General features: G+C 32.8%; 1 protein-coding gene across 1 annotated transcript in view; it reads right to left on the reverse strand.

Moving 5' to 3' along the window:
• Positions 1-476: 476 nt before the first annotated feature.
• The window catches only part of LOC114324385 (SEC14-like protein 4), a 109,933-nt gene continuing 94,928 nt past the window's right edge, over positions 477-15,481 (reverse strand). The window contains exons 9-10 of the mRNA XM_050649009.1: positions 6,347-6,498; positions 477-1,074 (exon numbers count right to left, since the gene is read on the reverse strand). Coding sequence (XP_050504966.1) covers positions 866-1,074; positions 6,347-6,498 — 361 coding nt within the window. The 3' untranslated portion in view covers positions 477-865. The remainder of the gene's footprint in view (positions 1,075-6,346; positions 6,499-15,481) is intronic.

A 15,481-nucleotide genomic window follows, 5' to 3' on the forward strand; every position in this document is an offset into this window, starting at 1 on the left:
CCCACTCCTCAATCTCTTCAGTTAAAGACTTTATTAAGGCAAACACATAGTAAACTAAATCACTTGAGAAAGGCACTCTGCCGAAACAGCTGCAGTCACATAGTTATAATAAATTTTGTGGAAGTATAGAAAACAAACGTTTTGAGTGTTTTATTGTTAGACTGTTTGTTTATATTGTTTTTGTTCCTCTTTATTTCCTAGTTTGTTTTTTACTTGGTGTATATTTCTCTCTCTTCAATAAATCGTTAGTACCCTTGGTAATAGTTTTTTGAACCAATAGTGTGAAGACATCCGTGTATTACAGGTAATAGCCTCATATTTTTGCATCCAGCAGCCTATGTTTTTACATTCCCAAGAAAGATAGTAAATTGCATTAAGTTGCCACAAGAAAATAACTTCAGAACAATGTTCCAGGTTATAATCTTGGTGGAAGCTTATGTGGAAGTTATATAATGTATTTGTTATTAAAAAATTAATTCAAGTAAGTAATTAAACCTTTATTTTACATCAAATAAACAATATAATACATAACCAAAATAAGAACATTTGGAAACCTAATTATTTCGCTATCTTGGAAGAAGACTGTTGAATCTCGAAAGGAATTCATTTTACCTCACTTTTACTTTAAAATTGAGCCAAGTCTTGTTTTTTAAGTACATAGAAACTAAAAAACTGAAAAAAAATGAATTCTGGGAGTGAGGACATTTTGCCTATGTTAACGGGGGTACCCTTTCGATTAATATTTTTTATATTTTAAGCTTTTTGCCTTCTGCTAAGATAGCATACTGTCAAGCATCATTTCGCTTACGCGTAACCTTCCCCTTATATAGATAATAATATTCACGCTATATTGTGGTAAGATATTTCACGCTGTTGTAGGTTCAACTACTGCATTATTGTTCAGTTGTTCTTTCTTTGGACTCTCTAAGTTTTCATCTAAGTTCAATTGGAGTATATTTAGGTCGTTATCATGGGGTACTATGTTTAGTTTTTCTAATGGCGGGGTGACGTATATTCGGTAATATATGGTTTTGCTTCTGAACATGCTGTATTTGTTGTCGAAGGTCACAATATCTGAAACAGGTAGTAAATACAAATTGTAGAATAATAAAAACATATATGTAAATGGTTTTATAACATTGATAAACGCAGACATTCTAGATATTGAATATTGTTCGTCCGCTATAACTTTTCCCATGCGTCACGATTCATTTTCAAACAAATTAAGTCAAAACATAAAGTGAAACGTACGCCGATGTGTGTAGTATATAGTATACAGTAGGGGAGAATGGGGGAATGGGAGCCATCGGGTAATGAGAACCACCCAGTTTTATTTAAATTACGCGCTTTTAAATACTTGCTGACACTGGCGACACGCTACCAACAATGCAGAGAAGCAGCGACATCGTTGCAGATGTTTATTCAGTGTTGTTTGATTCTTGTGTGGGCATAATAGACTTTTTGCAGTAATCGTTATAATACACGTGGTTTACAAAATTCACGGTAAGTTGGTCCCAATATGTTTTTCCTCAAAACTATTTTATGCAAACTAAACTTAACTACCTAAAGAATAACTACATGTGATTTGTTTTTTAATCACTTGGTTTTGGTAATTTTTTTAATAGGTTAAAATTTTCTAAACAAAACGGGTAATGGGAACCATTAGGCGTTTAGTGGCAGATTGTTCGGGGGTTGACACAGCTAAAGATTATCTCTGTGACTTTTGTTTAAACAAAATGAGTTGAAAACAATTTATTACTATTTTTGTTATGAAAATTAAAAATTTAATACAGATAAAACTTAAAATAAATTGTGGTTTCTATTATCCGACCTATTGGTGCAATTGGAGCCATTCACTATTTTTAGTAATTCCATAATAACTTTAACATAACTAAATAAATTGACGCAATAATAATAGGGAAGGATAATTTACATTTTAAACTAGCTCTTAACCTGGACCGATCTTTTATATAACTTAAAATTTGTTTTTTATTAAAGAATATAGTCAAGTGGTTCGCATTCCCCCATTCTCCCTATACTAAATGTATATACACATCGACGTTCGTTTCACTTTATGTTTTGACTTAATTTGTTTGAAAATGAATCGTGACGCATGGGAAAAGTTATAGCGGACGAACAATAATAACAAAGGAAATAATTAAGGACAAACAACAACGCAGCAACAAAACAAGAAACACATACAAATAGAAGATGTAAGAGTATGAAGAGAACCGGAGTGCGAAACTGCAGTATCGACCACGAGCACTACACCTAAATGACAACCAACCAGCTTAATCAAAACCACTGGAAACGAATCCACCTAAATACAATATTGTTCCTACTTCACAATGATTCAACATCATTTTTATATAAGTTACGGCTTAGCCATAAATTAACAAACCTGATCTACTCCTCAGCCCAGAATACCTACCAAAAGATAACAAATAAAATCCCCTCCCAAGGCAAATGTCTAGATCCACCACTGCACCAAGTGGGGTCTCACGATTAATGTTGCCGGTTCACTAGACTTGTTTGAGTGAGGGACGAAGATATTAGGAGATAAATGAAAATTGATCTAGACATAATAGACACACAATTGAATCCAAAAGAGGAAACTGGTATGGACACCTGCAGAGAATGCATGAAAATATATGTGCAAAAAAGATAGGAAAGTGGACTCTGCCCACTAGAAGAAAACGATGTAGACCAAGACGGACAAATTAGATAATTTTTTCAACAAGAGTCAGAACACAAAATCTCCTACTCGGTACACTACATTTACTTTGGGCTAATTAGCAAAATATAAGGAAAAGATATTTACCAGCAATTTTATTGCAGGAATCGAATCTTATGATTGTATATATTAATTATATAGGTATGCAAAGTCCGCAGATAGTGTGCTACTTTTTTTATAAACAAAATGGCGGCCGAAAATCGTGGTTTTTTTCAATTTTTGCTCTATAACTCCAAAGATTTTAACTTTACACCAAATACACTCAAATAAAAATTCCATCCATCCATCCAATGGCACTACAGCCCAAATCGAGCCTTGGCCTCCTTCAATAAGCTTCTCCAATCATTTCGATTTACCGCTGTTCTTTTCCATGAACGCGTTCCCAGAAAGTTCCTGGCATCCTCATCGACTTCGTCTTCCCATCTCTTTTTAGGTCTTCCAACAGGTCTTCTTCCCTGCATTCAGCAAATTTCTGGGGATTCTACTCTCATGCATGCGGACCACGTGCCCTGCCCACCGTAATCTCTGCAGTTTAGTGTGTTGTGCTAGAGTTGGTTCGCTATATTGCTCGTATATTTCTCTATTATACCTAATTCGCCAGTTGTTATTTTCACTTATTGGGCCCAGTATCCTACATAATACTTTTCTTTCAAACACATCTAATGCATTGGCAGATTTTTGTGTCACCACCCATGTTTCGCAGCCATAACTTACTATGGGCCTGATTATTGTTTTATATACCTGGAGTTTTGTTTTCCAGTGTACGTCTCGCGATTTGAATATGAGGCCCATCGCAAAATAGGCTTTATTTGCCAGCACAAGCCTTCTATTTATTTCCGGTTCTTCTTCATTGCTTGCAACCAGATCCATTCCTAGGTACGTGAATCTATTCACATGTTCTATATCGTCAATAAAGTGTTGTTGCGCCGGTCTATTTGATCTGGTTTGTATGAGTAGTTTTGTTTTATTTGTGTTTATTGCTAGCCCTACTGCTTCTGCACTCTGTTTCAACTCAACGTAGGTTTCTTCCGCTGCATTCATTGTTCTGCTCATTATGTTTATATCATCCGCGTATGCTGCTAATTGGGTAGATTTGTTTGTAAGTATGTTATTTCCGCTTACCGTCAACCGTCTAATTACATATTCAAGAACAAGATTAAAAAGCGTTGGAGCCAGTCCGTCGCCTTGTTTCAGTCCTTGCGTTATCGTAAACGCATCAGTGATCTGTCCTTGAATACATACTTGTGCTTCTGTTTCTGTCATTGTCATTTGCACTAGTCGTATTAATTTTGATGGTAATTAAAAATTCACCGTAATTAAATTCTGCATAGAGACGTGTTTTTCCCGATTTCCTTCGTCTTCCCCGGAAAATGCTGGTTTTTCCAACAAAATCTTTAATTTTCAACTAAAATTTTAGATAAGTAATTGTTTATCCATAATTAAATACCTTGGTAATATAAAAGCTCTTCTCGTATAGATTATAATTCCAGAAACCGATGGAAATTGAATGATTAGCAACAATTAAATTGTTAATTAAAAATTTACGGTCGCTATAATAACCACAATAGTTATGATACATAAGAATAACTATGATTTTTGTATAAAAAGACACTGTACCTATCTAATATATTTTACAGAATTGAAATTGGACTATTTAAGCGGCCTCGGGAATATTTTAAAATTATAAACAAATTTTTGGCTTATAAACAAATAAAGTATCTCGGGAAATATTAAATTAAATTAAATCATGCAAATGTACTGGAAAAAGGGGCAGGATGCTTCTTTTAAAAGAAAAAACGTTTAATTGTGATGAGTGGTTCCTGAGATACAACCGGTCAAAGTTGACCGGCATTTACGGCAAAGGCATAAACAATAGGATCATAATTTTGGAACCATTACCTTTTTATTTTGTCCTCTTTCTCCACACCAATTTTCATATCTTAAAAATAGTCATGGCATATATTATTATAATAAAAACTATCGATATTACGAGTAAAAATTGCCAAAAATAGCTAAATTCCAATCAAAAACTAGGTTGGAGAAAATGTAATCTCAAAGTTCAAAATCGGTTTACGTTAAAAAAATGCATTTTCTCGGCTTCCCATTGAGCAATTTTCTTCATTCTTTTTTTATTCCTAAGTAACTCGAGTAGAGCCATCTAACTAACGCATTATTAAATGTCAAACTTGCTTTTGTTTTGTTATAATAGATTAATTTATTTATAAGAAAAGAAAACTACATATTTTTTCCAGTTGTAAACTTTTTTTAGACAAACTTACTACAAGTGTACCCATTAACGTTAAAAACACAAATATACTCATTTTAAAGCTGTATAATTATTTAAACAATCTTTATTTTTTAAACAAATTAAAATTTTTTGTTATAATAAATAAATTTATTATAACAAAACAAAAACAACTTTGACATTTAACAATGCGTTAGTTAGATGGCTCTACTCGAGTTACTTGGAAACAAAAAAATAATGAAGAAAATTGCTCCATAGGAAGCCGAGAAAATGCATTTTTTTAACGTACACCGATTTTGAACTTTGAGATTACATTTTCTCCAACCCAATTTTTAATCGGAATTTTGCTATTTTTGGCAATTTTTACTCGTAATATCGATAGTTTTTATTATAATAATATATGTTATCGAGTATTTTAAAGATATGAAAATTGGTGTGAAGAACGAGGACCAAAATAAAAATGTGATGGTTCGAAAATTATGATCCTATTGTTTATATCTTTGCCGTAAATGCCGGTCAATTCTGACCGGTTGTATCTCAGGAACCACTCATCACAATTAAACGTTTTTTTTTTAAAGAAGCGTTCTGCCGCTTTCTTTCTAATACCGTTTTCAAGATTTAATTTAATTTAATATTTCCCGAGATATTCTATTTGTTTATAAGCCAAAAAATTGTTTATAATTTTAAAATATTCCTGAGGAAGTACATTAGATAGGTACAGTGTCTTTTTTCATACAAAAATCAAGTTATTCTTATGTATTATAATTATTGTAGTTATTATAGGGACCGTAAATTTTTAATTAACAATTCAATTGTTGCTAAATTGTTCATTCAATTTCCATCGGTTTCTGGAATTATAATTTATACGAAAAGAGCTTTTATATTACCAAGTTATTTAAATATTGATGAACAATTACTCATCTAAAATTTTAGTTGAAAATTAAAGATTTTGTTGGAAAAACCCGCATTTTCCGGGGAAAGTTTTCGTCAAAGTAAATCGGGAAAAACATGTCTCTATTTAGAATTTAATTACGGTGAATTTTTATTTGGGTGTTTTTGGTGTAAAGTAAAATCTTTGGAGTTATAGAGCAAAAATTGCAAAAAACACGATTTTCGGGCGCCATTTTGTTAATAAAAAAAGTAGCACACTATCTGCGGGCTTTGCATATAGTAGGTACCTATATTATTAATATATACAATCATAAGATTCGATTCCAGCAATAAAATTGCTGGTAAATAACTTTTCCCAAAAATGGCCTATTCTTCGATAAATTGCCCCGACTAATTGTGAAGCTTAGTGAAGCTGCTTTTTATAATCAACTTACATTCCCTTAAAACCCGGCCTATTTTATCGTGTTACTACTTACATGTTGCTGGAGCTTGGCACGCGATTACACCGCTTTCGTCAATTTGGTGCGACGCGACTCGTCTGTGGCGCACCACAGGGCTCTCAACCCCATTTTCGTCCTTTAGAGTGATCCCGAATTTTATGTCGTGTTCGTCAGTTTTGAAATCCCATCTAAAAAAGCGAAAAAATATTTTTAAATACTATAATAGTAAGTTTTATCATTATTATTAACTGAAGTGTTCATATTAAGAGGATCGGTACGTATTTTAGGCTGCAATGCTATTCAAATGGGGATTCATTTTTTTCGAATCCTGAGAAAACTAATAAGTATTTTTGAAAAATTTAATCGCAGAATGAAAGATTACGTTATTAGCGAGGGCCGAAAGTCCCTGAGAACTTCTATAATGTTTATTTTAATAAGTTACAGGGGTGAAAAACTAAGAGAAAATTTAGTGTGATTTTTAATTTCAAATATCTCATTCAAAATAAACTTTTTATTTATTCTAAGGGACTTTCGGCCCTCGGTAATAATTTAGTCTTTCATTCTGCGTTTAAATTTTTCAAAAATATTTATTGGTTTTTTCAGGATTCGAAAAAAATGAACACAATGCCGTGGTAATATTTTCTAAATCTATCTTTGTCTTACAACGCACTCAGCCGAATATAATCTTGTCAGCATATATTGTCAATCATAGACACTGACAATCAGTGACAATTTTAAATATTTGACATTGCATCGGGAATATTTTGAGTTATTGATTAAATATTATTGATATAATATAGTGTATTTGATAAATAATTGATTTAATACGTGAACTTAATAAAAAGTTATTCATTGTGTATTATTTGTGGAAGATCCAAGCAGAGAATACATCAGGATAATATATTCTGTGATCCAAGTAATTTGTTGTTAAAGATGTTCAAAATTGTAATCGTTCCGTAATAATATTATTAAAAAATCACTTTTCCTCTTTTCTCGATTGAGTATTAGTTTTTGTTGTACAAATAAATTATTACAATCACTGAATACATAGTTAGTGAAAAAATTATCACATTTATTAACTGAATTAATAATTTGCAATTATAAAAATAACAGTTATCCAAGAACATTCAAAAGCCATCTCTTTAAATTAATGATGACATTTTCAAGTAGAATGACATTCTAGTAATGTTTACATACCCATGCCAGTGTGAATTTTACTACACGTAATTTGCCGTGTAAAGACAGAAAAAGTAGGGATACACGTAAAATATTTGCGAATTATGTACCCATAACCTTAGAGTTTCACTATTCAGTAATTCAGTATTAAAGGGTCCATCATGCCAGGTAAGTTTATTATTATTATTTTATTAGGTCTTATTAGAAAATATATGAGATGGACACAATGGACAATTTACGACTTATGTAGCTCAAATACAGTATTAGGCAAATATACCTATGTTACAGTTTAAGTTAATTCTCAGTTAGAGTTGACTACTCCTAGTTCGAGTCAACTCAAACTAAAACGAGCAGTAAGAGTTGATTTCAAAAATTAAATTCAACTTTTACTAGTTGAAGTAGACTCTTCCTAACCGTTGTTAGTAAAAGTAGATCCCAGGAAAAAGGGAATCAACTCTTACTAGTTTGAGTTGACTATTCTTGAATCTGTCCAGTAGATTTAAAATCGCACGTGCTCTTTTGATGCGTTTGCATCTCTTTGTTCAGACTGTTATCAACTGAGCCCATTACAATCAAAACCTGTTAAATCCAAATTTTTCGTTCTGCTAAATTTAAACTAAAAGTACAAATTTCTGAAGATGTAAGGGACATGCAGAAAAATGACAAATTAGTGCGCCATTTTATGATATTTATTGATGCCCTGTTGATCGAGACATGCCGGATACTTTTTGAAAAATTTACATTTTTAATGTTTTTTTTAGCCTCCTGACAAAATTTCAAAACACGGATCTAGCAGGTTTTTGATTCTATAGGCCTCAACTCATAACATTTAATTTCTAGAATCTGGTGTTTGTTTTTGCGATGGTTCCGATTTTGAGATTTTCAAATACTTAGTTTTTATTTCTTTTTTAATTTTAGGTGTTTCGAGTTTTAATAAGTTAACGTTGATTGTTTTTAAAATGTCGGACATCTTGGTCCATTCGTTACACAACTTTTGCGATTAAACTTTGCAATGCACAAATCCGCACCTTTTTCTTTGAAAAATTCATAACCTTTATCATGATAAGAATAAAAACTTGAAGTAGGTACCTTTGTCTTCAGAAATGTTAGAGCTATATACTGTAAAAATGTTTCTGTATATCAGAAAAAAATATTAAAATGGAACAGAGTTGTAGCGAGGTAAACGCAAAAAAACGGTATTTCATTTTTTTATTATTTTTAGGTTAAAATTGCGATTTTGACAATGTTCCCCCACATAAAATTCAAAATAAACCTCATTTTCGTTTTCAGCACCCTCGAAAATATAAAGTATAAATAAAATTAGCCATTCACCCCTCCGTGGTCAGTATCTCGAAAACTAACCGCTTTTCTGAGGGTGTCCCGCTGGTGTATAATATGTATCACAAAAAATTGTAACGTGATAGTATGAAAAAATAGAGGATACGGCAACGGTGTTACAAGTGATGGTCGGATCTAATGCCAAAATCTACAGACATATTAGGGTGCACTAAAAGCCAAGATGTCCAAAATGTCACAGACCCATGCGGATCTTTTTCATGAGAAGCTAAGAGATGAGCGTTTGAGGGCAGAAGCAAATAATTTGACACTAGCAAAAGCCCAGTATGAAGAATACATTAAAAAAGTCAGAAATCTGAAGGCTAAATCCAAAAAGAAAGTAGGTAATGATCAGAGATTTTTTAAAAGATATGATGTGATATGATGTTATTGAAGTGAATAGTGTTCCAAAATTAATCCACCCTGTGACTGAAAAGGGATTGATTAGGTATTATGTACATGACAGTGATTTATTCTCAGTTCTGATTGAAGCACACATATCCATGGGCGCCTATAGCCAAGAGAGGGGCCGTGGCCCCCCTCCTGGCCTTTCGGATGCTTTAAACTATATATTGTCAACCAATGTATACAAAAAGTAATCTGCAGCATCTTCACGTCTGGCCCTCCCTCTAAAAATTTTTATATGAACGCCCATGCACATATCCACATGACATGGAGGAAGAAATTTAATAGAATGAATAATCTACAAAAGACAAAGTATGAAAATAATAAATTGGAAAAGACTGTAATACTTGTACACACTTCTAATTAGGTCAAAACGGCAAACAGGTGTATGTTCTCAAAAAACTTTTGATAGTGTGTAAAAAATATTTTATTATCAGCTAAGTACTTTCAACACATAACGTGCCATCATCAGAGCTTCCTAAAAGGACATTTAAGATAAGATTTTTTTTAAATAAAAAATGAGTGAAAAACTTAGGTCCTCTTATAAATACTTCATAGAAGAGCAATTGCTAAACGACACAATAAAATACATAGATACTGGGCATAGATCTGTGGCTTTTGCCCAGTATCTATGTATTTTATTGTGTCGTTTAGCAATTGCTCTTCTATGAAGTATTTATAAGAGGACGTAATTTTTTCACTCATTTTTTATTTAAAAAAAAATCTATGTATCTATGTATTTTATTGTGTCGTTTAGCAATTGCTCTTCTATGAATTATTTATAAGAGAACGTGAGTTTTTCACTCATTTTTTATTTAAAAAAAAATCTTATCGTAAATGTCCTTTTAGGAAGCTCTGATGATGGCACGTTATGTGTTGAAAGTACTTAGCAGCTGATAATAAAACATTTTTTACACACTATCAAAAGTTTTTTGAGAACATACACCTGTTTGCCGTTTTGACCTGAAAATAATAAGACAGTAAAAGATATTGCGCATTTTGTAATTTTATGTGGGCCCTGCTTTTAAAAGTTGAAACACAAAAAGAAAGGAGATGTCGTCAAGCAGTTAATATTAAGTGAAATGAACTCTCGGTGGTAAGTAGACCCAGAGGCGGCTCTAGCCCATGTAGCGCCCGTGTGCAGTCGATTCCCTGGCGCCCTTTGGTTTGGTCGACGCGCAGTCAAAATGCAATAGTCGAATACAGTGGCGTACTGAGCATGGTTCCGCGGGTTCTGCGGAACCAGGGCCCGGGGCTCGCTTTAAGGTACTAGTACACTTTACAGGACCAAAAATAATCATTTTTTTCAAGAATTTTTTTCTCAGAAACTTTATTACAAATGAACATAAAACTTTTTACATATTAATCTCTAACTCTTAGAGAGTACAAAAAATATATCTTTTTTATTTATGCACGTACACTAATATTGTAGAGGGCGCAAAAGTCGAGGCATCGAAAAATGATGGCGGACAGTTTATCTCAGGATTGGGATATCTGTAACAACAAAATCGTACGGCATTTGAAAAAGGAAGGTTTCTTACGTGACAATTTACCACAATTTAACCAAAAAATAAAAGATAAATATTTTTTAACCATGAAAAACTGAAGAAAAACGGACGATTTTTTCACAAAATTTTTTCAAATTTCCGTAAAATCTTTCTTTTGCGGAATTTTTCACTAACGGTGGTAAATTGTCACGTAAGAAACCTTCCTTTTTCAAATACCATACGATTTTTTTGTTTCAGAGATCCCAATCCTGAGATTAACTGTCCGCCATCGGAGTTACTTTTTTTCGAGGCCTCGAATTTGGCGCCCTCTACAATATTAGTGTAAGTACACAAATAAAAAAAGATATATTTTTTGTATTCTCTAAGAAATAGATATTAATATTTAAAAAGTTTTATATTCATTTTTAATAAAGGTTCTGAGAAAAAAAATCTTGAAAATATGTTTATTTTTGGTCTTCTAAAGTGTACTAGTACCTTAACACGCTTTTTGCTTCGAAGAAGAAAGAAAAAATCGGTCACTTATCTTGGGCCGAAAATTTAAAATGAGGTGCTAGATTTGACTGGAAACTCAGAACTACTTCATAATATTAGTGCGTCTCCATTTTTTCGATAATATTATAGATAGATGGAACTGAAGATATTTCAAAATCAAACCAACTAAAATTAGCTTTAATGTTTATAAATATATGACATAATATATGATGATTTATATTTACTGTTTATTAAAAATACAATGTGTGTTTTAATTGGGCGGGCGGGCCCGCATCCCAACTGGAACCAGGGCCCGCTGATCTATCGGTACGCCACTGGTCGAATAGGTACCTATACTACCTAGTACCTGTACTAATAGTACATAGAGTATTAGAGGGTGTTATTTACGCTTATAGAAAATGATCTTTCACTGTGCGCTACTGTCACTGGCAATCTGGGGTAAGTGAACAAATTTGGGAACACCGAATGTAATTTATTTGTATACAAGTAATTTAAAATGAAGCTGTACCTTGAATGCTGCATCAAGGAAAAACTAGACTCATTCTTCAAGCTGTGGGTGCATAGAAGAATTCTGAAAATATCGGGGACAGAACACGTCACAAACAAAGAGGTTCTGAGAAAGATGAATAAAGAAATGGAAATCTTAAATACCATCAAAACAAGAAAATTGGAATATCTCGGACATATTACACATGGAGAGAAATATACAACTTGCTCCAATTGATTATGCAAGAAAAGATTCAAGGAAAAATAAGCATAGGGAGACTCAGAATATCGTGGCTGCGCAACATGAGAGAATGGTACGGATGTACATCAAATGACCTTTTCAGAGCAGCCGTCTCTAAAATCTAAATAGCTATGATGGTTGCCGACCTCCGTCGCGGATATGGCACTTAAAGAAGAAGAATTTAAAATATCCAAAGGTGTAGTAGAATCATCGATAAAGATTGGTAATAATTATATTTCATTAAAGAGCTCAAACCTATCTACGTCGCAATATGCTCTTTTGTATCTAACTCTAAATCCTTCCAGTGTTTTAATTTTTGAAAGAACGAAAAAGGGTCATTATTTTGCTTTAAAAGGTCGAAGCGTTCGTCAAACTTAGTAATTGCGGTATCTAATAGGTAATAGTAAAAGTTTACTTTAAAATGTATTTTCGTGTCAGTTACTGATTCATCTTCGGCCTCATAATTAAAACATTCTTATATTTTATGTTGAAACAAAGTAAAGGATAAAGGACCCGCTCTTTGGCGTTTGGCGCCCCCACCATCCCGGCGCCCGTGTGCACCGCACACCCTGCACAATAGGTAAAGCCGCCTCTGTGACATGATCAATGAAAACGAAGTCCCAAGGGATAAGGAAGTGGCTCTAAGAACATTTGTAGCAGCACAATCATCAGGAACTGGACAAGGATTTTTCAGATGCTTCTACCAGATAAAGTGCATGTCCAACAAATGTTTCTGCAAGAAGAAAAATGTGAAATGCAATTCAAAATGCCACAGCTCGTTGCCATGTAGCAACAAATAATAAAAAGTTTATTTAAACTATTTACTATTTACTAGTTTACACTTTCTACTCATATCTACTCATCCTAGTTGGAGTGTACTTTTGACTAGTAAATGTTAAATTAATACAGTCGAACCCGCTTATTGGAATAGCCTTCGTGCCAAGCAAAAATATTCTTATAACCGGGATATTCTAATAACCGATCATGGTGGCTAGCCGAAATAAGTGTACCGGATATGCGTAATAATAGTCCATACTATATTAATATGTATATGTATTGTTATATTTCTATTTGATATGAAAATTAAATTTTGATAATTATAAACAAAATTCAATTTAATATAAAATATTTTCAATTTTCTCAACCACGGGCATATAAATTTAGAACAACCTGTATACAACAAATTGTTATATTTAATTTTAAGAAGTGATTAAACGAAACTCGGGACAATGCGCTTAGAATAAACAAAGTGAATGGCGCGTACCATTATCGTTGTTCGCGGAAGGTTCGATCATTAGCCTATGCTAAATAAAACTCAAGTGAAATCGATAATAGGTCATTATCGTTGTTCGCGGAAGGTTCGATCATTAGCCTATGCTAAATAAGACTCAGTTGAAGTAGATAATAGGTCATTAAATTTTGTAAATAGTAGAAAGTAATTTTAGAATGGGAATTAACTATTTTTTTTTGAAATCCATTAAGCGTATTTAGAAAGATTAAAAATTGGTTTTGAGGAATACTGCGAATGAGAGTTGGTGGTGGAAGGTTGATTTGTGAATCTGGAAGGGATATTTAGAAAGTAGGGGAATGAATGACAAATAGAGATCAGAATGTTTTGAGCTGTCGAGAAGTGAAGTCCAGTAGTAGACGGTAGTGTACGGAGAGTGAGAAAGCCGGTGTAGTTCCGTGAGTGTGGAGTATCTATCGTGGAACGAGAGGTAGGCCAGGTCGAGAGTAAAGAACCTCCTTGAGCCAAGAGTGTCCCGGTAGCTGATTGCAGTTTCGAAAAAGGTAGAACACAGCATCACGACAGAAGCAGGAACGAGAGCTATACGAGCTAGTTTCAAAGGAGAACATTACTGGAAGCCAGGACGAGGTTTTGATCGCAGCCAAGGATAGCAGGAAGCGGGTCTTGTGTGAAGACATTCTCAGTTCACCAGAAAAAGGTCAGTCTCATTTGTTTGGACATGAATGTATGGGTTTTTCGTATTAAATACCACATTTAAAATTGAAGAACATAATCAATAATATCAGAAAAGCTTCATCCAAATTAAATAGAATTGTTGCTAATAAATCATAATAGTTAAATGTTAATAAAAACTTTCAATTGGAAACCAAAAGGAAATAAGATTCCCATGTGTAAATGTTATGTTTAGGAATAATAAGATATAGCAAATATTAAGCAGTGATTGCCATTTAAATAAAATAAACAATATTTCGATTATAATTGTAACCCATATGTGTGTATTATTTTACTCTTTTCTTTCCTATCCCGATTAGGAACCATTGAGAAATACTGAGAAGCCACGTAAGTAAGTAATTAATTTTATAATTCGCCCTGAGATTGAAAACATATTGATATGTGATCTGGTTAATTAATTAAATTATTATTAATGCATTGATTAAATTAAATGACAAATAAGAATATTATCTCATATCAATAATCAAGATCACATCAGTATGTATATGGTTTTAGGTCTTTTTATGTCAATAATACATACATAATAACAGTAGTGTAACTATTAGCTACTTCTTCATTAAAAACTGTACATTATAGTATATGTGGATGCATACAGGAATTAATATAAAATGTATGTAAATATTTTCTTATTAAAATATATTTATAAATTAGTTACTCATTTTGTCTTGAAAAAATAATCCATAATTGTACTTTTTTTGTTACATAAACTACTAATCATTTTGTTGCCCTAAATTATAAAAATTACAAAAATTTCCATTGCATTGACCCTCCAGAATACCTCTGATAACATTAGGAGGGGTTAGGATGGCAGATTAGCTGTTTCTAAAAATTTATTATAACAGCCTGTTATACAGGCAACTTGGTGGCAATATGTATACAAATTTGTAGACAAATGAAATTATTTTATGACTTGTGTCGGCGAACCATTGAATTCGTACTCATAAAAGTACTCAAGCAATAAATATTTATTACTTGACAAACCCTAAAAATATAATAGCACGACAGGCCTTTGAGTCCTTTGTCGAAAAACCGTAATACCAGACAATATTTAAATTTTTAGGAAACTGTACGTAAAAATTTAGTCGGTGACATGAATAATTATGCTATTAAGCGGTATTATTGTACGAAAACATATTCCAATAAACCGATGTATTTATTAAGGAATAAATAGAAACGTTTCGGGACCTCGAATTTATATTCCATAAACCGGGATATTCCTATAACCGGTACTCTAATAAACGAGTTCGACTGTAATTGAAAAAGAATCAACTCTTACTAAATGGCGTTAGGAAGAGTATACTCTTCCTAGTGGAGTCTACTTTTAATAGGAAATGTTGAATAAAAATCTTCATATTATATTTAAAATCAACTTTTACTAAAACCAGCCGTTTGAGTTGACTCGAACTAGGAATAGTCAACTCCAACTAGATAATCAACTTGAACTGCAACATATACAGGGTGAGTCACCTCTAACGGGACGGAAGATTACAGCGAAATGGTAAAAGATTTGAAAAAAAATTTAAATTAGTAGTTTGTAAGTTGATAAA

This window comes from Diabrotica virgifera, chromosome 4, assembly GCF_917563875.1.
Source record: "Diabrotica virgifera virgifera chromosome 4, PGI_DIABVI_V3a".
Taxonomy (NCBI): Eukaryota; Metazoa; Arthropoda; class Insecta; order Coleoptera; family Chrysomelidae; genus Diabrotica; species Diabrotica virgifera.